Below are 26365 nucleotides of genomic sequence, written 5' to 3' on the forward strand. Positions count from 1 at the left end.
GCCTACTTTGTGTTGAAGATCTCAAGAATCAATCAAATTCAACAAGTATTTATTTCAGTTATCTACCTCATGACAAGAACTGTGTGAAGCAATCAAAGATGAAACAATACCGGTTCTTCCTACTGCATATTATAAAATACACATTTACTACTCGGGTGACCTTAGGCAAGTCATTTGGTCTCCCCTAGGATTCGATTTTCTTATTCAAAAAAGTGAGAGTTGAATTAGATGGCCTAGTTCTAAGGACAGTTTTAAAATCTTTTGAAATGCATGAATACAAAAAATAAAGAACAAAAGAGGTATCACACCTACAATAACAATTCAGTTTTTGGGATCGTTAGACCTATTAGAAGAATCCCATTGTCACAAAGTTGAGTATACAGGTACTGATTTTGTCCCCCAATACCAACAGGAGCTTTCCAAAGGGATTCTACTAAACTGTTTTTCCCCATATCTCTCAGTTACCGGTTTTTTTCCCTGGGGCCACCCCTGCTGAGAAAAAGCGTGTCCAGAGGATACTTGCTCCCAGGAAGGGGGCAACTAGAAGAACGCCCATTAGGACCTAACCAGGAGCAGTTGCTGGTCCGGAGCATGCGCTGCAGACTTTGTGCAGCTGGCTACGGCTGTTGCAGCGACTGCCTCGTCGTCTAGTCTGTCCGGGACTTGGAGAGTTGGCGAGGGCTGGGGAGGGACACCGGCGCTGGGAGGCGGCTGAGCTGCTGAGACTTTCCAGCAACTGTTGCCCAGCATTTCCCCCCCCCCCATCCCCCCCAGGCGACGGCTGGGGGGAAGAGGGGGAAGGAAGAGGAGGAAGCGTCTCGTCCACTAGCCAATGCTATGCTGCAGAGCTCCCCGTAGCGCGTTGCTGCCCCGATGAGTCCCCGTGGTGTGTCCCCTACAGTCCCTGGACGGGAGGGGGGCACGGAGCCCCGCGTCCGAGGTGAGTGACGGGTTCTTTCTTCTTCCCTCCTTAATCTCTCCTCCCTCCTCTTCCCATACTTTCGCCACCAGCAAGTCTGCTGCTCCAGTCCCTAGGGAGGTATTGGAAACCTTCCGAATAGCTAGCTAAAGTACTTAAAGATGGGATTTCGTTTTCCTACTAGATTATGCTGCCCTGTTCCTGGGCTCTTTTTTCTTTGATTTTTTCCTGGTCCTTGGAGTAGACTTTAGGAGTGAGCATTTTGTGGTGGATTGGGAGTATAGGGGAGATTTGGTTTTTGTTGGCGGCTGTAATCTGTTTAGAATATGATTGGGATGGGGTGGGTAGACTAGGGGGAGGTAAAGAAGGGTGGGAAAAAAGAAAGAGAGGGCGAGTGAGGAAGAGAGGGGGAGAAAGGGAGGAGGGGGGAGACGGACGAGAGAGAGAAAAAGAGAGAGAGAAAAGAGGAGAGAGAGAGAGAGAGAGAGAGAGAGAGAGAGAGAGAGAGAGAGAGAGAGAGAGAGAGAGAGAGAGAGAGAGAGAGAGAGAGAGAGAGAGAGAGAGAGAGAGAGAGAGAGAGAGAGAGAAGAGAGATTGTGTGTGTGTGAGAAACTTTGTGTCTGCACAGCTGCCTTGGACTTAATTCCTTTGTGCCTCCCCTCCCCATTTATAATCTATCATTCCAGGGCAGAAAACATCATTTCTCACATTCTCTCAAAGAAACCCAAGTCGCAGAGCGGAATTACAGCTAACTCTTGTCTCCCCTCCCCCTTTCCAGATACTTTCACACATGACGTTTTGTGATAGGTGGGTGAGTGAGAGCAGTGATTTAAAGAAATGTAACTTCCTTAATGAGAATGGGGCATTTACTCCCTTCCATACATCAGTTACTTATTTAAAATTCCCTTTACGTGTCAGGAATTTATGGACTTTAGCCTTTAGGACTGTTTAAAAAAAAAAAAAAGGCAGTCCCAAAGGAGAATGAGTTTTTAAAAGTATCTCATTAAAACATACTGGGGGGGGGGGGATGGGGAACATAACAGCAGCCCCAAACAAACAGTACAAAGATAATAGCCTGCTCTGCACCCATTTGTTAACAGAGCAAATATTTTCCCTTTCCAGCAGGTGTAATCTGGGCTCAGTTTGGACTTTTATGTAGTTTAGGTTATCCTTCAACTCCATGTATTTAGCAAATGTTTTTTGTAAATGAAGGGAAGTGACTGTGTCCTATTGGTCAGACAAGATATCCTACTCTGAGGCCAGTGAGAGGATGTCTGTGGGTGGAATTAAGAAAAGACAATGATCGGATTCCTTTTTCCTGTCTTCCTGTCTTGAATCCATTGCAGAGTGCAGTTGCCTTGATTGGTGGCAGAGGATGTGGTAAGAGGATGGGGTTTCTTCAGAGGAGAGCTCACAATGGCTAGAGAAGATTCAGTCAAGTGCCTGCGCTGTCTTCTCTATGCCCTTAATCTGCTCTTTTGGGTAAGTACTTCTCTAAAACAGGTGGCACTGTCTGACTCAAGTTACAACCAATCACCAGATAATGCACCAAAGAGCACTGCAAATTAATTAATTATATGGGATTATTCCTAATGTTTTCCCAATTTGTAAAGGTTACCCTTCTTGGTAAGTTTGAACCACCTCAAATTCCATTTGGTAATTTAAACAAAATTACCATACACCCTTTCAGTAAAATTAGGTTTGAAGTTAATCTAGGGTTATAAATAAATACATATGCCTGTAGCTACAATAATAAAATTGTGACATATTGCTAAGGGTACTATTTGTTTTCATAAGTTAACAGATAACTGAGAAACCCATTAAATTGTTTTAGTTTAGACATGTAATTTTTGGCTGCAAAAAAGAAAAAAGTCTTATGGTTTATCACAAATTCTTTCTACATATATACTTTCTATATATGGTATCTTATAAAAAGTTTAGCCTGGTATATTAATTAGGAAGACTTTCTGGGGGCTGGAAATCAACTGAAAATTAGCTGTCATGTAACTATTTCATGTTAGAAAAAATTTAAGGTATTTTCTGCATATATATATATATACATATATATATATGCATATATATATAGTCATATGCTGTTTTACAAAATAATCAATAGAAAATTTAATGAGATGAAGGTAAATTTAATTTCCTTTGTGCCAGATTTTTTTTTTTTGAGGCTATGCTCTGCCATGAGTTTTCATAAAGTACATCTCATCATTATGATGCTGTTTTTAAAAATAAGTGATGAAAACTGTCAGTGAAATCTGTTCCACTAGAGATAATTGACTACTGCAGAAAAGTAGTCTCTGTTTTGTGTCTTGTTATGGGTTTTTGATAATTTATGGTCTATAATCTTTTGTAAGAAAATAGAATCTAGAAATAATAGCAATAATATAACTTGCATTCCCTAACTTTATATTTTTTCAGAGTGCTTTTATCCATGTTTTCTCCTCTGAGCTTTACCTTCTAATAGAGAGTGATCTCTTAGATACATTTAGATAAATCTCTTAGATAAATCTAGATATAGTCCAGAGAATGAAACATTCATGAAGTGACCAAGTTGAATGTTTATCAAGAAAGCCTTAAGAAACTTCTTTCACAAGAATTGCAATAGTAAGTGGTTAAATTCATTTAAAATATATATACTTAAGCCCCTTATTTATTTAAAAAAAATTATATTTCTTGCAAATTACATAATTCCTTCCTCACTCCCCCCACTGTTTACTGTTCAACTAATATATTATTAAATTCAGCACTTAATATATGATTTTAAAATTTTATGACTATGAAACTTATGCACTATGAAAAAGAACATATGTGGGTTTTTCCACAACAGGGGTAATAAGTATTATACTATAAACTGTTCAGATTCTTTGCTCTCTTATATCACTCTGAAAAGGAGAATTCCCAAAACAACATGTAATTATTGTAGATGCTAAAATATGACAAGCAGTATCCTAATTAATTCTAAATATTTTTTTCAATTTGAAGTTCCTTCATTTTTAGTAATCCTTCTCAACTTAAAAGAGACATTTTATTATATTTTGTATTTGTTCATTGCTGTTTTCTCAATAGGGACAGGTAGATAGCTTAGTGGATAGGACGCTGGACTTGTAATCAGTTTCTTCATCTGTAAAATGAACTGGAGAGGAAAAAGCAAACTACTCCAGGATCTTTTTCTTTTTTTTTATTCTTTTATTTTATTTTATTTTATTTATTTATTTAAATAAATTTTTTATTATATATTTTTTTTATAATATTATCCCTTGTATTCCTTTTTCCAAATTATCCCCCCCTCCCTCTACTCCCTCCCCCCGATGACAGGCAATCCCATACATTTTACTTGTGTTACAATATAACCTAGATACAATACATGTGTGTAAATACCATTTTCTTGTTGCACATTAATTATTAGCTTCCGAAGGTATGATAGACAGTAGTGCTAACAATTTACATTCATTTCCCAGTGTTTCTTCTCTGGGTGTAGCTACCTCTGTCCATCATTGATCAACTGGAAGTGAGTTGGCTCTTCTTTATGTTGAAGATTTCCACTTCCATCAGAATACATCCTCATACAGTATTGTTGTTGAAGTGTATAGTGATCTTCTGGTTCTGCTCATTTCACTCAGCAACAGTTGATGTAAGTCTCTCCAAGCCTTTCTGTATTCCTTCCAGGATCTTTTTCAAGAAAATCCCAAAATGGAGTCATGGAGAGTCAGATGCAACTGAACAACAATAATAAGTTCTCAAAATTACTAATTTTTAAATAATTCATTTTAAATTCATTTTAAAATAATATAACTATAGAATTTTAGGCCTTGAACATATCTTAGGTATCATTTAATAAAATAGAAATTAAATTTGAAGTTGTAAGACTTAGATAACTAATGTAAAACTCGAATATTGACCTGTAAGTCTAATATTTTTCTAATTTTAAATTGATAACATAAATGTTCCCTTTCTAATAAAGAATTAAATATTTTGAGTTGCTAAATGACAAAAATTGTGACCATTGACATAACTTTTCTGTGACTAAGTAAGTCTTCTAAAAAGATTAGGCTAGATAATTCCTAAAATGCCCTCCTATTCCAAGATTCTGTGATTTTATTATTCTGTTTTATGCAATAATTTTAATATCAATCTAAAAGTCATTTTCTCATATTCAATATGAAATACATTTAATTACTGTGACCCTGGATAAATCAATTAGGCTTTTTGTGCTTTAGTTTTCTCATCTGTAAAATGGGGATAATAACTCCATCTACCTCTCAGGTTGTTGTATAGATCAAATGAGATAATAATTATAAAGCTGCTTGGAACAGTGCCTGGCATATCATATAAGTGCTACATAAAAGTTATTATTAGCTAGTATTGTATTTTGGTGTTCATTAAATCTATTTGATAATTTAGTTACTGTTATGGTATTCTTGTTTCTATTTTACAGTAATTTTAGTGGGCTGTGTGTCTTTTTTTTTTTTTTTTTTAATCATTCATGCCATTGTAAAATATTTATCCAAGCCAGTAGTTAGAAAATGGACTATAAAAAACTGACAGAGGGAAGTCAGGTTCACTTTACTTGTAGGAAAATGTAGAAAATAACTCAATGCAGGAATAGAACAGTTTGAGTGTGTGTATGTGTTTCTGATATCTTTGTTTTTCAGCAGAGTGTGTAAGGGCTTCTGGTAATTTTCTGGGGTTGAAGCCATGGTCTTGAATAACTGCTTCAACACTTTCTTTTACATCTCTTAGATATGGGAAATGTCATAGCTTAGCTGGCCAATGGAATAATTTGACAGCTAGAGCTTAAGTGATTTCTACTTGAAATAGACATCTCATGCTGAGTGTGGAGCAGAGGAAAGAAAGTTTTTCTTTTTTTGGCTCTTCAGGGTGTATTCTCCAACCAGGGAATCTGGCCTTGTGGTTCATAGTTGGAGGCACACCCCTTCCTCTTGGCTCAAGTACCTTTACAGTAGCCCCACCCCAATCCCATCAGTGACTGTAATATCAGCCACTTAACCCCCCCCCCACCCCTCCCCCCCCGAATTAGGAGTAGTAAAAAGTAGATCTTCTGCAAAAACTTGAGTTCTATACTGTATTCTTTTATCATTATAGATATCTAGAATTTAGCTTGCTGAGTTACTGGGGAAAGAATGGTAAGGCAGTGGAAATACCTTTGCATTCAAAGAGAAAACTTTTCCCCCTAAACTTTCTATGTTATTTATGTATGACACATAGGCCCAGGAAGAAAAAAGTTTGCAACATTCAAAGTTACAAATATACTATTTTCTTTCTTTTTTCCGTTAATTACTTTGCTTTACTTGATTTTTTATGTGTTGAGTGTGTTTTCCCAAGGCATAGGGAAATATGAGCTCAGGGTTGCTGACTGGGATTGGCAAAGGGTCTGAGTGGTGGGGGTGGAAGGGGGATAGTAATTTGGCTAAAGTCCTGAACTGCATCTGGGTCTGTGATTAGCTCTGTATGGCAGTTCTGAGAACCTGATTCAAGGAAATAGAATTCTGCCATAGATATCTCTTAGTGTTCCTATTTTCAATTTGTTCACAATGGGGAACAAAAGCAAGTGCATGAAGCAGGGAAACTAAGACCTTAGAGCACCTTCACTCTGATTAAAAGATGATGGGCAGAGTTAATGGATATGTGAAAATCCCTCTTAATACTGTCATTATCAGTTAAAATTTATGGAACACTTTCAATGTACATGCTGGTGGTATTCTTTGAACTTATCTTCCAATTTTAGGACTAAAACTGGTGGCTTTGTGATATGAGTATTTATCTACTCAATAATCCTAGAATTATCTACTCATTTTACAGATTATCAAATGGCTTTCAGATGGTAATTTTCTGCTACTACCAAGATGGGCACAATTAGAAGCAAGGTTCTCCTTTTTCTTTTCCTTTGAAAATGCCTGAAAATTGATAGCACTTAACATTTGTTGTATACTTATTTCTGTTTTTTTTTTTTTTTTAAGCATAATAGTTTCTCTGCAGTTTTATTAAAATCTTCATTTCACACATACAGTTTGACTAGAGCTATCATAGCATGTTTATTGAAATATTCAATAGCAGGGTAGAGTTAAGGCCTGATTTATTATACAATGAAATTAGGGAAGAAGTGTGAAACATAGTAAATCTAGCAAATTTTTTTTCTTCCTGTAGACTCAGTTTTCTGTTACTATTCATTCATACTTTAGTTCTCCAACTGGTGCAGACAATGAAGAATTAGAACTCAATTATCTATTTTAAATTAAATTTTATTTTATTTTTTATTAAAAGAAATCTATTTTCTTCCCACCCCCAAGCCATAAAAATAACAAATTTCTTGTAGCAAATATTAATAGTCAAGACTAAATTCTCTCATTGATTTTATATATATATAATGTCTTATTTGGTACTCTGAATCTGTCACCTCTTTGTCAGAAGGATAGCAGTCTTTATCTTTGGTCTCTCCAGTAGTAGATGGTTATCTCATTGATCAGAGATCTTGTAGCTTTCAGAGGTGTTTATCTTCATAGAGTTGTTATTGTATAAATTGTTCTGGCTTAGGGCTTCAACATTGTTCATTTTTGTAATATTGTTGTTGTAGTATAAATTGTTCTGTTTCTGTTCACTTCACTTTGCATCAGTTCATACAAGTTTTTCTTGTCTCCTTGAAATAATCTATCCACATTTTGTATAGCACAGTAAATTTTCATTATATTCATGGATAACAATTTCTTTAGCCTTTTCCCAATTGATGGACATATTCTTGGTTTCCGGTTTGGTTTTCTTTTGCTACCACCAAAAAAGCTACTACAAATATTTTTATAATATAAGACCTTTTCCTCTTTCTTTAATTTCTTTGGAGTATAGGATTCTAAATGATAGAAATGAGTGAAAAGGGCATTTATTACACTGTTCAATAAAATTTTGTATATAATTACAAATTACTTTTCAGAATGGTTGTACATGTTCACAGGCTTACCAACAGTATTTCAGTGTTCCTACTTTTCTATAATTTTTCCAATATTTATCATTTTCTTTTTTTAAAATCATCTTCACCAATCTAGTAGATGTTAAGTAGAACCTCAGAATTTCTTCCATTTTTATTTCTATAATTATTATTGATTTGGAGCACTGGAAATCTTGGTAATATTAGATTAAATAAATCCACATTCACATTTGATTCATATATTTATGCAAAAATACTGAATATTCTTCAACTTTTAAAATGTAGTATAAAGACCATCTATGGAATCAAAGTCTAAGTTTATGCAAAGCCCTCTAACTAATGTTACTATTACTACTAGCCTATTAAAATTCATTGCACATTCTCTGGAATAATGATATCACTCAATTACTTTAAGTAAATGTTTTATTCCCTAATTTTCCATGCCTAAGTTAGCTACTTCTTTAATAAAGTGTAGCATAGCTCATAATGGGGTAGTTTATATGAACCACTGTCTGCCTCATAAGAGGAGTTTTGGGAAGAGTTCAAAGGATTATTTAAATTAACTATTTTGTTGTTGAGACTTTTTGCTTATCCCTTCCCCAACCTGTTGATCTCCTTACTTCTGCCTTATACCCATAAGTGGTTTGGTATAGTGGAAAGAGTTTTATATTTGATGGGGGCAGATAAGATGGGGATCAGAATACTGGCTCTGCCACTTATTTGGCTTTGTAATTTTGGGCAAGTCTTTTTAACCTGAAATGACGTTAATATATGTACTACTTATCTTACTATTATAAAGAAAGAAATGATATTTAAGACTCATGAAGCATTTTGCAATTATAGAGCACTACTTAAATTTAATCCAGTTTATAATTAGCAGGCATGTAATATGGAGGTGGGAAGGCTCTGGCTTTGGACTTAGAGTACATCAGTGAACATCTTTTCTTTGCCATTTACAACCTTTATGAAGCTTTTAAATTTCTTGAACCTCAGTTTCCCCAGCTATAAAATGAGGGGGTTGGATTAGATGGTCTTTGAGTTTCTTTCCACTTCTGAATCTGTGATCCTATTTGTGTTAATGATTTAAAGAAAGTCACAAATAATTCTTAAATCTTATGTTAGCCATTTTTACAAAAAAATTATATTTTATGCCATGTTTTATAATTTATACAATTGATAGGGAGTAAAGTTTTTATTAAATACTTATAATGCACCAGGAACTGTAATAAGTAGCCTGAATGAGCTTCCTGTATAGTTAAAAAAGATAATCTATAAAGAGGAACTAGAACAAAGGAGAGAAAGAGAAGAGAAAGTATTCACTGAAATGCAAGTTGTGCATGGCTGAGACTCCTTGTGAAATGTTATTTTCTTATGTACTTATAGCAGGGGTTCTCAAACTATGGTGGCGGGCCAGATGTGGCTCGATGAGGACGTTTATTCGGACCCGCCGAGTTACAGCAAATGGGCTGAGAGGCGGAGACAGTGTGAGTTTTTGTTTCTACTATAGTCCGGCCCTCCAACAGTCTGAGGGACATTGAACTGGCCCCCTATTTAAAAAGTTTGAGGACCACTGTGTAAATGCCTTGGAAATTGACCATGCTTTCATATTCACTCTCTAAGTATAAGTTAATTTTATTAACAATTTCAAGAAATATGCATAAGATTATAATCCCAACTTTAATTGAGGATATTTCTCCCCATGTTATTGTTTCAAAATTAAATCATGACCTCAATGTAGCAAATTACAGGTTGCTAAAAATTCATCTAGAGTCATTCATTAATTTACTCAACAAAGTATTTTTCTGCATTGTCTAAAAAGACAAGAGTTAAATTGTTTTGAGTAAGCCATTGAAAGATATTGCTAACACATATTCCTTGCATCATTTCCAAATAATGTTCTGAGATGGAGTGAAAAATTGTTTTTTATAGTAGTTGAAAAATATAAGGAGCCATAATCCTAGGTAAATAGGATTATCATAGTATTTTAGAAGTTCAGTAAGCTCAAATCATAGTGGAATGATTATTTTCAATTACAAAGTTGTTTTATTGTATACAATTCAGAAATTACTAGATATACTGGACTTATGGATTTAACAGTATCCCAGTAACTCCTTTCATGGTTTGTTACTGAAGTAGTGTTCTCTCCTTTTAGACATGTTTTATTATTATTATTACTCTAGATTAAGAAAATATAATAGGAATTAAATAATTCTTTTTCAGAGTACTTAATTGGCTTCATAGGAGAGATGCGGTTACTCTGTGAGCTTCTTATTACTATGGGATGAAGATTGTTATTTATAATACTTATTTTAACATTGTTGGTATGTGTAGCTGCAATACTTTTTCAGAGTTCCTGTGGCCCAATTAAACTAGTTACTCACATTTATTTAATACTCTATGCTACAAAGTGTTTTGTGCATTTTTTTTCTTCTTCGAATTTGGCCTTGTGAGGTAAGTCAGTCGATTTACTTAAAGATTCAAAAGAACCAGCAAAGTCATCAAATACACCCATATACTCAGTAGTTTTACATTTCTAACAGCTATCCACCCTCTCTTTAAACAAGTTCACTAGTTTTCAGGGAAGAATATTACAATTTTGGACAGTGATTGTTGTTAATAATATTTTCCTTATGTTGAGCTGAAGTCTTCTTCCCTGTGATGGTTAATTCAGTTTACATTTTTAAGTGTCTACTGTGGGCAAAGCTTTGTACTTGGCTCAGAAAATAATTTAAAATTTAAAAAAGCTTGATTCCTTGTTCTACAGAAGCTTATAGTCTAATTAGGGGTTGAGTAGAGGGAATGAAACATGTGCAAATTGATCTTCTTTCCTCTGACCCACACATAACCACTCCAAAACCTAGAAGTCATCTTTAGATCCTTGTGTCCATATATTAGAAACCCTTGTATAGAACAGAACAATTGCTGTTTTTACTTGATTTTCTCCATAACACATTTATAGATCTGAATTTAGTTTACCAGGAATTTTTAACATGTAGAGTACTGGACTAGGTCCTAGGGAAGATAGAAAATAGAAATTTTTAAAAAAGGCCCCTGCCCTCATAGAGCTTACAATTTAGTATAAGGAGCAATAGAAAAATACTACATGGGTACTATGTCAGAGCTATAAAACAAAGTGGTATATGAGTTCCAAGGTGGGAGGAGAGAAGTTCATGTGTGTGTGTGTGGGAGAGGTATGGTATGGTATGGTGTGGTGTGGTATGGTATGGTGTGGTGTAGTGTGGAGGGAAGCTTAGGCAAGAGAATATATCACAAGAATGTCATTTGGATTTGAATGGATAGGAATTAAGTGAAGGAAGAGAAGACATTCAAATACATAGATCTGAGAAGGCATAGATTAAAAAGTGTGGACCACATATAGTGTCAGAGAACCTAGGTTTGAATCCCAGCTCTGCCATTTATTTGCTTAAAAATCATGTAACTTTTCTAGATTTTTACTTTTTGTACCTCTAAGTTCCCTTCTGGCATTAAACATATGATCCTGTGATCAGGAAACAGAAGGAAATGATAATTTACAAGAAGGAATAGATGTCAGGTCCTATGAAAGAGTTCAAGGAGGACTTGAATTTTGTGTTTAATTAGATGAAATGGGAAATTCACATGTAGACTTTTAAAACATGTAGCATTGATGTGAAAACTCCTATCAGAAAAGATTTCAACTCATATACAAATATGTTTTTAGAGAGATTCCTGAGACTGCAGGAAATTAAGTGACTAGCCCATATCATAACCATATCCCCAGCTAGTTAAGAGCCCTACCTCTGATTTAAATACAGGTATTCAGAACATTTATATCTTTTTTTGTTTTCTTTTTTTTCCCCTGAGGCAATTGGGGTTAAGTGACTTGCCCAGGGTCACTCAGCTAGGAAGTGTTACATATCTGAGGTCAAATTTGAACTCAGGTCCTCCTGACTTCAGGGCTGGTGCTTTATCTACTGTATCCAGCATTGGGTCTATTAGAGTATGGTTCAAAACAAGCCCTATTTTTTTTTTTTTTTTTTGTTAAGGCTAACCAAAAAATCACCTTGCAGAACGGGGAAAATTAATATCTACTTAGACTTCATTTGAAGACATGGGACAGATTTAAATATCGAATCTTCTTTACTGTATTAATTAATTGACATTGAGGTTTTTCCCCAAGATTTTATTTTCTTTGCTTTAAGTGGTGGTTAAACAAAACAATCAGTGCTTGGGCTCAGAGGAGATAGAAATTTAATGGATTAAAATTTACTCCATTTCATTTATCATTCTTATATCTAATACTACAGGGAAGCAGATATGTCCTAAAATATCACATAACTTAGATTTAGGAAGAAGTGTGATATAGTACTTAGAGAATTAGCCTCAAAGTTCAGAAGGCTGGGTTCAAATCATGCTTCTGACCCACACTGGATTTTTTACCCTGGGGAAGTCAGTTTTTCCAGTAATGAAGGCAACTCTCTAAAATTGTAAATTGCAGCTAAGTAAAGGATATTTCCAGGAGTTACCTATAGTAATGCAATTACACTTCTAGTCCCTATCCCTATCTCTAACATTTATATAATGATTTAAGATCTAGAAAGCACTTTTCTCATAAAAACTTTTAGAGGTAAGTAGAGGTAAGATAATATTATCCCTATTTTACAGGAGAGGAAGCTAAGGTTCAAAGATATTAAGTGAGATGTATATGCAAACAAGATAGTATATATGAAAACAGGATTCAAGCCCAGGACTCATTCTTCAAGTCTTCAAGCCCTTTCCTATCTCTTCTCTTCACTGCCTCTTACCCTGTTTAGGAATGAATGCCTGGAGCTGAATTTTGGAAGATATGTTTGTTCAGGAATTGTATTAGATCTCTACACTTGGGATCATAAAGAATTGGACATGGCTGAATAAGAGTTTTGACATCTCTTAGATTGGTTGCTGATGTCTACAGGAGATTAACTATTTGCATGAAAACTGAAAATAATGGGAAACTGAACAAAGGAGTGAAAAAAAAAACCAAGAAGGAAAATAGAGAAAAGTGAAAAGAGAGCTGTAAAGATTAGTGATGATGATGGCTATAGTAGTATTTAGAAGCAGTGGCAGTGAGAATGGCAGAGTAGATAATTTCCTACCCAGAAAAAAGACCAGTGAGGAAAGTGCTATGCTCAGCAATATAGTGAGGGACAGAAGCTCATTTTGATCTAAGTTTGAGAGTTTGATCTAAGTATGAGAGTATCATCAGTTAATCCTGCATAAGACAGGTTAACCAGAAGACAGCAATTCAGATAGTTGTTGTCTTCATAGCAGGGAATGGTTAGTATCTAGTAGGTTTTTTTTTTTTTTTTAATGACTATTGTTATTTCATTGATTTAATTATTTAATTTATTTAGGGTTGTTGTTCAAAATATGGAATTTTAACTAAAGTTATTTCTTGAGAGAATTGATTCTTCACACAGTATAACAAAATTTTATTTTTATTTTTATCATATTTTTATTTTATTATTTTTTAATCTTATTATTTGTCTTATTTTAATCTTATTTTAAAAATCTTATTATTAATCAACAAATTCTTATTAAGCACCTGCTATTTTTTGTTCTAGACCCTGAGTAGGCAAATATATATATATATATATATATATATAAATTTAGTTTCTATCAAGGAAAATAGGTATCAAATATATAGGCACATACAGTGATATGTGGATTATTAGGGACAAACAATATTTTTGACATAGTTTCATTTTGTGACAAGTTATGGTCATATATGTACTTCTGTTGATACTGACTTCAACCAGATGAAACTGGATTGAGTACATTTCCCTATCTCTAGTTAGTTTCTCCTTAGTTTTATGGATCAATGACCTACATATTTAATTCCTCTTTTATTATGTTTATAATTCCATAGTTTTTAAGAATGAGCACTCCTCCAAGGAAATGGGCAAAAAGAACACACTTTAGTGACTACTAAAAATATTGCATTGGTTGTTGTAGGGAAATCTAGCATTTTAAAAATCAGATCATTCAAGCCCACAAAGAAGTAAGAACAGTCACACTGAAGCACAAAAGGAAACAGTGGCAGAAAGCAAAAGCCAGCAAAAATCCAAACCAAAGTCCCAAAAAAACAGTGCCAAGAACTGACAAACAATTGTATAATTAGTCCTTAGTACATAAGCTGAGAACTTAAAAGGGTCCTGGCTGATGATTACTTAAATTTCCTACAAATGTAGTATAGATTTTTTGAAGTCAGAAAAATAGTGATGAGACCTATGAAACAATCAGCTGTTAGCCATTGCTATGAAAAAAAAATGCTTTTTACAGACAAAATAATACAATGACTGGAGTGCTGAAGAACTGAAAAAAAGTAATTGTTATTGATAAAACTGTCTTCATTCATAAAAGTGATCCTGGGCAACTGAACCACTTTCAACCTTGTTTTCTCAGATATAAAAAGGGGATAAATAATGGTACCAGCTAAAAGGGTTGTTGTGAAGATCAAAGGTGGATACATGTAAAAATACTTTTCAGACATGGAAGTGTCATGTAAAGCCTGTTATTATCATATTAATAAATGCTATACAAAAATCATTCTCAAAAGAAGCTTAAGTAAGACTGAAAAATTAAAATCTAAGTATCCCTCATCAGACTGAAAAAACATTACATCAAAGAATTATAGGTTTTTAGACATGGAAGTCTTGTCCCTATGGAATGAATAATGAATGTAGATAATAAATAGCTACATAATAAGCAGCAAGATTTTACTGAAATTAGAGAAATTTCCAATATGACCTTGGTTCATGTTATATCATGAAAGTTTAAGAAATTTATCCATGAAATATATAAGCATACTTCAATGGCTTAGGAATTAGTCTGGATGGAAAAGAAAAAATCTGTAGACGATAATCAAGTCTAGATTGGGGTTGGGTGAAGTAGTGGACTATTTGTCAAAGAGATCCTAATATATAGTATGATAAAAATATAGTATCAAGATGAACTAAAGAATTTTTGACAAAATCTTATAAATGCAAGTCTGAATCATATAAAACAAGAGAATATAGGTAAAGAAGATATTACATATTTAAAGTTTTTAAAAGATGTAATAAATTGTAACATTTGTTTTCTAACAATAAATTTGTTTCATTTTGTCTCAAATATTGTTCACACAAGTATACAATTTCAATAGTACAAGTTTTGGTGGGGGTGGAGGTATGATGATAGAAGTCATTAACAACAGGGAGTGGTATCAAGAAAGACTTTGTGTAGAATTTCAGATATGAGCCAAGTTTTCAAGGAAACTACAAATTCTATCATGTGTAGTTAAAGAGGGAACATATTCCAGGCACAGGGAACAGGCCTCTTTGAAAAGCCATGGAGACAGGCAAAGGGCAAGGCAACAAGTATTTATTAAGTACTTACTATTTGCCAGGTACTGTGCTTGCCTCAGGATAAACTAGAAGGAAAAAAGGAAGACAGTTTTGGCCTTTAATAGAGCTTATGGAGCTTATAGCCTAATGGGAGAGGATGATGATACAGGGCATGATATTGAAGTTCAGAAAGTCAGAAGTATGGGAGGGAGGGAAAAGTATGTTGAGGACCAAGTTGATAAGAAGGCCACCTTGGCTGGACCATAGATTGTGTGAAGGGGGCCAGATTATGAAGGGCTTTAAGTACTAAGCAGTAGTTTTATATTTAAACCTGCCGGAGCCAGTGTAGTTTATTGGGCTGCAAAATGACAACAGTCATACCTGTGCTTTAGAATATAATTCATCAACTGTATGGATTCCAGTGTGAACATATCTGAGACAAACAAACCAGTTAAGAGACTTTTGCAGTCCAGGTGACAGGTGATGAGATCTTGAACCAGGGTAGAGGCTGTGTAAGTAAAAGGAATGGGAAAGATAGAAGAGATGTTGTAGAGTTAAAATTGATAATAATAACCACAATTGGAAGGAAATGGATGATTCTTTTTTTTTTAACATGCTGAATTTGAATTGCCTACAGAATATATATAATAGGAAATGTCTAATTGGTAGTTGATGATATAGGATAAATAGAACCTGGAATCATATGCCTAGAGATGATAATTGATGTTTAAATTATCTTTGTCACCTAAACACAGTCTTTCTATGCCTTATCTTTCTCATTTGCAAAATGGAGGGTAGAGAGGAGGGGACTCTATGTCTTCTAGAATGCCTTCTTCTAAATATATGATCTTGTGCACTTGTGGGAACTGCTGAGATCAAAAGACATTATATTATAACTTTTATGGTGTTGTTATAACCCTAAAGTTGTGATTTTTAAAAGCTTATTGTGCCTAGAGAAAAGTCATACATTATTATCATTCAACAGACATTTTAAAAATGTTTATTGTGCATACACTCATGGTCAGTTAGTATAATACATATTCATGTGACAACTGATTTTAGGGAGATAAAATTCTCTTAAAAAAACTGAAGATGAAACAGAAAAAGCTTCCTAGAGGATGTGACATGTGACATGTATAGTCATACTTACTTGCTGTGTGATTCTGGGCAGATCACTTAACCTATTTGCCTCAGTTCCTCATCTGTAAAATGAGCTAGAGTATTATTGCAAAAGAAAAACAAAACAAAAATAACTCCACAAAGAGTTAGACATGAGTGAAAAGACTGAACAACAAAAGAATTCAGAGAAGGGTTTTTATCATCTAATTCAAGATAACTCATTACCATTAATCAGATACACTTACCTGTGGTGATATCATTTATTTGTTCGAATCATTTTGTGTATTTTTCTTCTTATTCTATTTACTTCATTCTGTATCACTTTATGTACAGGAATAAAGCATTTAGATGTGGAAAAAACCTTAGTGTTCATGAATTACAATCCCCTCATTATTTGTGAGAAAGTTGAATCATAAAGGGGTTGAAGGACTAGTCTAGGGTCACATAATTCACATATTGTTTGAGGAGAGATGAAAGTCTCTTTCATCAACTATGACACATTGCCTTTTTTCATATAAACATATATTCTTAAAATGTGAAGTTATTCCTTTTTCCTTTTTCATTGCTAAAAAATGATGCATGTAAGAGATAAGTGAATATCTGCTTCCATCATTCTGTTTCAGCAGAAAACAAAGAGAGAATGGGAGAAAGATACTGTACCCTTTGATTCACCTGTTAATTTTTTTAGAAGAGGAACCATGTTATGCTCCTCAGGATATCATTCACCTGCTTTAGCTTTGCTTCAACTTTATGACAAAAAGGCAAATTACCAAAAATAAGGCTAATGTCAGAATTATAGACTCACATTACATATAATCTTACCATTTAAGAACAAAAATAGATCTTTAAAGTAATGTATGTGTGAAGCACATGTGGTCAAATCCTACCTTCAACACTTATTGATTGTCTAAGTAGTCAAGTCATCATACCTCTTTGAGCTGGAGTTTTCTCATCTGTATAATGTGTAATTGCTACTTTTGCTATGTACCTCAGATTTGTTTGTGAAGAAAGAACTTTAAAATTGTTAAGAATTAAAAAAAATGTTAGTTATCTAGCCCAGTTCCTTCAATTTAGTGTCTTTATCTATTGTTCTTCATTTCCTGAAAGCAATTTCCAGGACAACTGCTTGGGTGTACTCATTTAGCAAGTGTGCCACACTGTGTCTACCTGCTATCAAAAATCTGTTAGAATATATCACAGACACTATCATTCATTAAAATGACCAAATTTTCATTGTCAGTACTTAAAATAATTTGTGACTTCATGAATGTGGGCACTTCCGCTGCTATATATGAAATCCTTCCATACTTTAATAGATGTTTCATTGAGTTGCTGTGACCAAAATAAGCAAACCAAAAAAACCAAACTATTACATAGAGATTAAAATTCTGATAATAAGCCTTTCCATATTCATAGTAGACTGATTTGGAGGCAAAAGACAAAGTCCATGCAAAACCAATGCTAAAATTCAATTCACCTTCTTAGGATCTGTCAGAACTTCTATTCTTCTGGCATAGCCAGCTAAGTGGCACAATGTATATAGAAAACTGATTTGCACTCAAGAAAACTCAAATTCAAATCCAGCTCAGACATTTATTGTGTGACCCTGGACAAGTCATTTAACCTCTTTCTGCCTCTTTTCACAACTATAAAACAAGGCTAATAATATTATCTACTTCCTATGGTTATTTTGGGGATCAAATGAGAGAATATTTGCAAAGTATTCAGCACAATGCTTGGTACATTGTAAGTGCTTAATAAATGTTTATTCCTTTTCCCCTGCAACATCCCCTTCCATAGCTTTTGAACTTCTGGGGTCATTCATTGCACTTTACATTCATTACATTGAGAAAAAATAAAAATATATTCAACATTTTATAATGATTTTTGTAAAATATTTTTTAAAATATTGGCATACAAAAGGTCTTAGTCTAAATGTTTTCCTTTTTGAGTGTTCTTTATAACTAAATTTTATTGTATCATATCTATTTCCTGTTGATGCTTTCATTATAACTAGAAGGATATAGTACTGGCCATTAACATTGAATGTAATGTTTTTAATTATGCTTTCTTTTGCACAGTAACATTTTAAATATAATTGAAAAGTTAATAAAACATATAGTATGTGTCTTGGAATTAATGAAGAAAGTATAACCCTTAGAGGGTTGAACTAGGAGAAATGGATGAATGTTGCAAAGAGGCAAATTTAGACATCAGCCAGTAAACAATTATTAAGTACTTGCTGTATGCCCAGCACTGGGCTAAGCACTGGGGATTCAAGGAGAGGCAAAAGACTTCCCTTCCCTACCCTTTGTTCCAGAAGTGTCTCTACTGGGTCTGTATCCCAAAGAGATCATAAAAGAGGGAAAAGAACCTATATGTGCAAAAGTATTTGTAGCAGCTCTTTTTATAGAAACGAGGAACTGGAAGTTAAGTGGATACCCATCAGTTGGGGAATGGCTGAATAAGTTGTAGTATATGAATGCATTGGGATATTACTTTTTTTTTTTTTAGCCACTTTAATTTTTCTTTTTCTTTCTTTTTCTTCTAATTCTTCTTCTTCTTCTTTTTCTTCTAATTCTTCTAATTCTTCTTCTTCTTCTTCTAATTCTCTTCTTCTTCTTCTTCTTCTTCTTCTTCTTCTTCTTCTTCTTCTTCTTCTTCTTCTTCTTCTTCTTCTTCTTCTTCTTCTTCTTCTTCTTCTTCTTCTTCTTCTTCTTCTTCTTCTTCTTCTTCTTCTTCTTCTTCTTCTTCTTCTTTCTTCTTCTACCTTTTTTATTTACAAGTTATGTGCATGAGTAAAATTACAGCATTGACAATTGCCAAACCCTTTGTTCCAATTTTTCCTCTCCTTTCTCCCACCCCCTCCCCCAGATGGCAGGTTGACCAATACATGTTAAATATGTTAAAGTATAAGTTAAATACAATATATGTATACATGTCCAAACAGTTATTTTGCTGTTCAAAAAGAATTGGACTTTGAAATAATGTACAATTAACCTGTGAAGGAAATAAAAAATGCAGGCGGACAAAGGTAGAGGGATTGGGAATTCTATGTAGTGGTTTATAGTCATCTCCCAGAGTTGTTTCTCTGGGTGTAGCTGGTTCAATTCATTACTGCTCTATTGGAGCTGATTTGGTTTATCTCATTGTTGAAGAGGGCCAGGTCCATCAGAACTGATCATCATATAGTACTGTTGTTGAAGTGTATAATGATCTCCTGATCCTGCTCATTTCATTCAGCATCAGTTCATGTTAGTCTCTACAGGCCTTTCTGAAATCATCCTGTTGGTCATTTCTTATAGAACAATAATATTCCATATTATTCATATACCACAATTTATTCAGCCATTGTCCAATTGATGGGCATCCATTCAGTTTCCAGTTTCTGGCCACTACAAAGAGAGCTGCCACAAACATTCTTGCACACACAGGTCCCTTTCTCTTCTTTAAAATCTCTTTGGGATATAAGCCAGTAATAACACTGCTGGATCGAAGGGTATGCACAATTTTATAACTTTTGAGCACAGTTCCAAATTGCTCTCCAGAATGGCTGGATGTATTCACAATTCCACCAACAATGTATCAGTGTCCCTGTTTTCCCACATCCCTTCCAACATTGCACATTATCTTTCCCTGTCATACTAGCCAATCTGACAGATGTGTGGTGATATCTCAGAGTTGTCTTAATTTCCATTTCTCTGATTAATAATGACTTGGAGCATCTCTTCATATGGCTAGAAGTAATTTCAATTTCTTCATCTGAGAATTGTCTGTTCATATCCTTTGACCATTTATCAATTGGAGAATGGCTTGATTTCTTATAAATTAAAGTCAATTCTCTATATATTTTGGAAATAAGGCCTTTATCAGAACCTTTGATTGTAAAAATGTTTTTCTAGTTTATTGCTTCCCTTCTAATCTTGTTTGCATTAGTTTTGTTTGTTCAAAACCTTTTCAATTTGATGTAATCAAATTTTTCTATTTTGTGATCAATAATTATCTCTAGTTCTTCTTTGGTCATAAATTCCTTCCTATTCCACAGGTCTGAGAAGTAAACTATCTTATGTTCCTGTAATTTGTTTATAATCTCATTCTTTATGCCTAGGTCTTGAACCCATTTTGATCTTATCTTGGTATACAGTATTAAGTGTGGGTCAATGCCTAGTTTCTGCCATATTAATTTCCAATTTTCCCAGCAATTTTTGTCAAACAGTGAGTTCTTATCCCAAAAGCTGAGATTTTTGGGTTTGTCAAATACTAGATCATTAAGGTTTTTGACTGTTTTTTCCTTTGGGATATTACTTTCTGTAAGAAATGTTGAGTAGACTGATTTCAGAAAAGCCAGGAAAAACTTATATGAAGTGATGCTGAATTAAATAAGTAGAACCAAGAGAACATTATACACAGTAACAACAAAATTATGTGATGATAACTGTGATAGACTTGGCTCTTTCAAGGCAATTCAGTAGATTTATGATAGAAAGTATCATATGCAGGATCAAAGCATAGTTTCACTTTTGTTGTTAGTTGTTTGTTTGCTTTTTTCCCCTTTTCATCATTTTTTCCCCTTTTGATCTGATTTTCTTGCACAGCATGATGGATATGGAAATGTTTAGAAGAATCACACCTTTAACCTATGTCTGATTGCTTGCTATCTTGAGGAAGGAGAAAAATTTGGAATACAAGGTTTTGCAAAGATGAATGTTGAAAACTCTCTTTGCATGTATTTGGAAAAATAAAATACTATTTAAAAAAAAAAGACTTTTCCTGTCCTCGGGGCATTTCATAATCTGATAGAGAAGATAATATGCAAAATAATGAGCAATATAAAAAGAAAGTAACATACAGGATAAATAGAGAAAAACTAACAGAAGGAAGGCACTGGAATTAAGAGGGAATGAGGAAGGCTTCCTGTAGAAGGATTTTATTTGGGACTTAAAAGTAAGTCTGGAGGTTCTGTAGTCAAAGTGGACAAAAGACAGGATCCCATGCATTGGAATCAGCTAGAGAAATGCCCAGAACTTAGAAATGATATGTCTTGTTCCTGAAACAATTATTCCCTGATTGAAGAAGACTAGAAAGGTAATTCTGAAGGACTTTAAATGCTAAACTGATGGTTTTTTACTTGATCCTGGAGGCAGTTAAGAGCCAGTAGAGTTTATTGAGTGGTATGATATATGGACATAATCTTTGGTGGCTGAATGGAAGATGGATTGGAGTGAGGAAAGACTTAAGGTAGGTATACCTACCAGCAGGCTATTGCAGTAAGCCAGGCATGGGATAATAAGAATCTATAGTAGAGTGGTGTGGGTATCAGAAGAAGAGGAGTATTTGAAAGATTTTGCAAAAGTGAAATTGACTTTGACAAAAGATTGGATATCAGAAGTGAAAGAGGGAAGAGTTCAGGATGACTCTTAGGTTGGCATGCCTAAGGAACTTGGGGATGATGTCCTTTACAATAATACAAAAGAATACCCGGGGAAAGTTGAATATGTTGAGTTGAACAAGTCTACTGATCGTCCAGTTTGAGATGTCTTGAAGGCAATTGGAGATGAGAGATGGGGTCAAAATAGGTACATTTGAAAATCATCAGCATATTTCTAATTAAATCCTTCAGAGCTGATGAGATTATTAAATGAAGTAGTACAGAGGGAGAAGAAAAAGGGGTCCAGAACAGAACCCTGAAACTCACCTATGGTTAGAGAGTTTGATCTGGAAGAGGATTCAGCAAAGGAGACAGAGTAGAAATAGTCATAGAGGTAGGAAGAGAACCAGGAAACAATGGTGTCCTCAAAATCTTAAGATAAGAGAGAATCAAGGAGGGTAAGATGATCAACAGTACCAAAATAGAGAGGACAAGTAGAATGAGGCCTAAGAAAAGGCAACTGAACTTGGCATTATGGAGCTCATTGGTCACTTTAGAGAAAGTAGTTTTGATGGGACCATGTAATTAGAAGCCAAATTGTAAGGGATTAAGAAGAGAATGAAAGGGGAGAAAGGCAGGAATTGGAGACATATTTTATAAGCTTTTTTAGTCACAAAGGTCAAAAGAGATTTAGGTTGATAGCAAAGTTTGAAGGATCAAGTGAGATTTTTTCTAGGATGAAGGAAGCATGGGCATGTTTGTAAGGAAAAGAGAATGAGAAAGGGAAGATTGAAAATAAATGAGAAAATAGGGATGACAGAGAGAGTATTCTAAGTGGAAGAGACTGTATAGAATGGGAACATGAAAAAGCAGAAGGATTAGGCTTGTTAAGGACTTTGTGAGATAAGGATTCATTATGTGAGATGGGGAGAAAGTGGCAGACAGTACTTGAATGATCAGAGATGAGAAAGAGAAAAGAATAGAGTTCATGGAAATTTCTTCTGTAAAATATGAGGCAAGGTTTTCAGTTAAAAGAGTGGGTAGAGGGACCATAAGGAATTTGAATAGAGATGAAAAGATTTGGAAGAGCTACTGAGGGAAAGGTATTATAAATTGATGAGATAGGAGAGTGAAAATGTAGAGCAGTAATGAAGACCCAATTGAAGTTCTGTAACATAGGTGGCAAATGGTGGGAGTAAGGTTTGGTATGGTGATTTGTAATATAATAAAGCAAATAAAATTTGAGTGAATGGTGTAACATTTAATTGGGTCACCAAGGAGTCTAGAAGGGAAAAAAGAAGAGAGGAGGTTTATTTCCGTGGAAATGGCTTAGGAGAGAATTGAAGAGTGAAAGAATTGGAGATTTAATATAAGGGAAAAAATTCCCTTTATTGCTATCCCAGAATGCAATGGACAGGTTCAGGGAACAAATTAAATCATGCTCATTAGAAGTCTTTAGGTAGAGCATAATGATCACTTACTTCTTCGGGGGAACTTTCCCAGGCCCTCCTAGTCATGATATTCTTCCTTTCAGAACATTTTCATCTACTAATCTACTGTAAATACCTAATTGTTTATATGTTGATTCCTCCATTAGAAAATAAGCTTTGTGAAGGCAAGATTGTTTGTTTGTTTATTTTTTTTATTTTTTTATTTTTTATTTTTTTTCCTTTCTTCCCAATGCTTAGCATAGTGCCTGGCACTTAATAAATGCTTAGTGACTGGATGGAACAGGCCATTTATGAGCTACTGACTGAACCAGATATCCTCTTAGGCTTTTTAACTTTTTAACTTTTACTTATGATTCTGTGTCACATAGAGGAAAAACCACTATGAAATGAGTTAACTCCTTTATAGTTCTAACTACCCTTAACTAGCAATGTGACTTTGAACAAGTTAATTATTCTCTCTAATTCTAATTTTCTTCATTGATAAAATGAAATGATTGAAAGAGATGTGTTTCTGAATCTTTGGATATTGGGATCCTGGAGAATGATGGAGGAGATATTATAAAGAATCTTTATAAAAATAATATTTGCATTTATATTCACATCAGATGTGATTTAAATCTTCATTAGCTACCCATAATATAAAGAGTGAGTGATAATTAAAGAAGAATCAAATGGAAGATTTTTATTATAGGAATGGGAGAAACATGAACATGCCACAAGCTATAGGTGGGAAGAAAAGAGCAAGTAGAGAAGCTAAACCAAACATGAGTGGACAGCCTCAGGAAACATTGGATTCTACCTCATTAGCAGTCTTTTAGCAGAGATGATCACTTATTTTTTCCAGAGGCATTTCCTAGTTTTCCAGATCTTAATGCTGAGGAGATTAAAGATAGGATAAAAGAAGTGAGAGACTAATGAGGAAGTTTCCCGATGTTACAGAAAGGAATACAATGAAAGTTATGTTACCAGCTGTGGGGTTAGTTTTAGCAAGGAGAAAGGGATCTTTTTCCTGTAGAGATTAAATCAGTGGAAAACTGGGGGGTGGAGGGGGAAGGAACAAGGGGAGGGTTGAAAATGTGTAGAGGAGTTGTTATGTGGAGTAGGAAACTTTAGTGAGCTAATGACTGATGGTTTTGATTTTTATAGTAAAGAAAATGAATGTCATTTTCTGAGGTTGGAATTGGCACTAAAAAGGGTTGAAAATAGCTATTGTGATAAAAAAAAAAAAAGTTATCATCCATCAGCCGGTCAATAAAGATAAAAGTATTTCCATGTAGCAGTCAGTGCCTGAGCCAAATGTTCAGTCTATCATATGAGGCCTTAAGTAAAAAGGAATACTTGAAACAATTGGGAATCAGTGAGCTAGATGATGTCTGATAGTCATTCTAGCTGACGAAGGAAGAGAAGCCTAGAGGACTCCCATGACTGGTGTTCTTGGGGGTAGTTGGCCTCCTCTCTAGATTCGATTTGTAGTTCATCCCAGGATGATCCCCATTGGAAATTCAGCTATTCCCCATAGCAATGGTGCCCAGGGAGTTTTGGTAAGAAGCCTTGGGAATCACCTCAATCCCCAACCCTCCACCTAATGCACTTTCACTTAAGGTTCTCTAGGGAACCTTTTTTGGACTTTGATTTTTAAGCGGTCATAATTTCTTTCCAGCCATAATGTTTAGTAAATATTTTTTAACAGCAAAAATATTCTATGATCATGTTCATATATTATAATAGTAATATTGTGCTTCAGTAAGTAATAAATGGTTATTATGGATAATGACACAAATATTCTGATTAAGTCATGTATTTGATAATTGTTCCAGCAGTATCATTATATTAAATACTCAAAAACAAATATGTTTTTCCCCAGTTGATGTCCATCAGCGTGTTGGCAGTTTCTGCCTGGATGAGAGATTATCTGAATAATGTTTTGACTTTAACTGCAGAAACAAGGTAGGATTTATAATTATGCAGTAATATATTTTAATATTGTTGGCTATGGCTATTTTTCAAATAATCAGCTTAGGTACAACACACTATTGTCCATTTAGATCACACATGAAGGATTTTTCCTTCTTTCTCTTTCATTTGGAACTTGTATGGCATATTATTTTTTTCATGGGCTTTATCTATATGTGTGCCCTCCCTTGTCATTACTGATCCCTTGCTCATTCTAGACATTTTACAAACCAGTTTGTCACAGAGAAGACAAGATGACGGCATATATATATATATATATATATATATATGGATCAATCAGACATATTTTATTGATGCTGGATCAGTAGTATCAGCTTATATATTGGGGATTGCATATTTTCTGGTTATTTTTTTTTCTGGGTAATATAAAGATCTACTGCTACTGTTCTTCCTGATATTCTTGGTCTAAATCAAAATCACCTTCCTCTTGTAGTCCATTTTCTGACCACTTTTTTTTTTATTGATTATAGGATTGTTGAAATCCATGTCCATTTTGTGAGGGAGATCAATTTATAATTTTCTGAAAACCTTATATTCATTGGTGAGGATAGAAGAGAGGCTGGGATAAGCTTAATAAGCAGGGGAGGGTATATTTCACTGACCCAGTCTTCTTTTAGTTCATTTCCATTGCAATTCCCAATCTCTGCTAGCAAGTCTTGAAGGTTTTCCTCTAATCTGCCTTCTGGTCTATCAGTTAAGAGAGACTTTTTTGTTTTACTTTCCTCGTTTTATTTTATTGTTTTCTTTTTTCCCCTGGTTATACATGTGCATACACACACACACACACACATACACACACACACACACTCTCACACACACACACACACACACACACACACATATATATATATATATATATATATATATATATACATTTCTTTATGAATCATGTTGGAAGAGAAAAATCAGAACAAAAGGAAAAAAAACTATGAGAGAAATACAAAAACAGAAGAAAAAGAAACAAAGTGAACATAGCATGTGTTGATTTATGTTTAGTCTCAATAATTCTCTCTCTGGATATAGGGGGTGTTTTCCATCCAAAATTTATTGGAATTTCCTTGGATTATTGAACTGCTGAGAAGAACTTTGTCTTTCATAGTTGATCATCATATACTCTTACTGTTACTGTGTACAATGCATTCCTGGTTCTACTTATTTTGCTCAGTATCAGTTCACATAAATCTTTCCAGGCCTTTCTAAAATCAGCTTGTTCATCATTTTTATAGTAATATTCCATTACTTTCA

General features: G+C 34.3%; 1 protein-coding gene across 2 annotated transcripts in view; it reads left to right on the plus strand.

Annotated features, from left to right (window-relative positions):
* Window positions 1–610: 610 nt before the first annotated feature.
* The window catches only part of TSPAN12 (tetraspanin 12), a 102848-nt gene continuing 77093 nt past the window's right edge, over window positions 611–26365 (plus strand). Inside the window, exons 1-4 of one of the 2 annotated variants that reach the window (XM_074268164.1) lie at window positions 628–940; window positions 1606–1726; window positions 2266–2401; window positions 25011–25093. In XM_074268164.1, the coding sequence (XP_074124265.1) occupies window positions 2336–2401; window positions 25011–25093 (149 nt within the window). In that variant the 5' untranslated portion in view covers window positions 628–940; window positions 1606–1726; window positions 2266–2335. Of the gene's footprint in view, window positions 941–1605; window positions 1727–2265; window positions 2402–25010; window positions 25094–26365 lie in introns of both variants that reach the window. The other variant, XM_074268163.1, reaches the window with a different exon arrangement.

Source organism: Sminthopsis crassicaudata, chromosome 5 (genome assembly GCF_048593235.1).
Source record: "Sminthopsis crassicaudata isolate SCR6 chromosome 5, ASM4859323v1, whole genome shotgun sequence".
NCBI classification, from domain to species: Eukaryota; Metazoa; Chordata; class Mammalia; order Dasyuromorphia; family Dasyuridae; genus Sminthopsis; species Sminthopsis crassicaudata.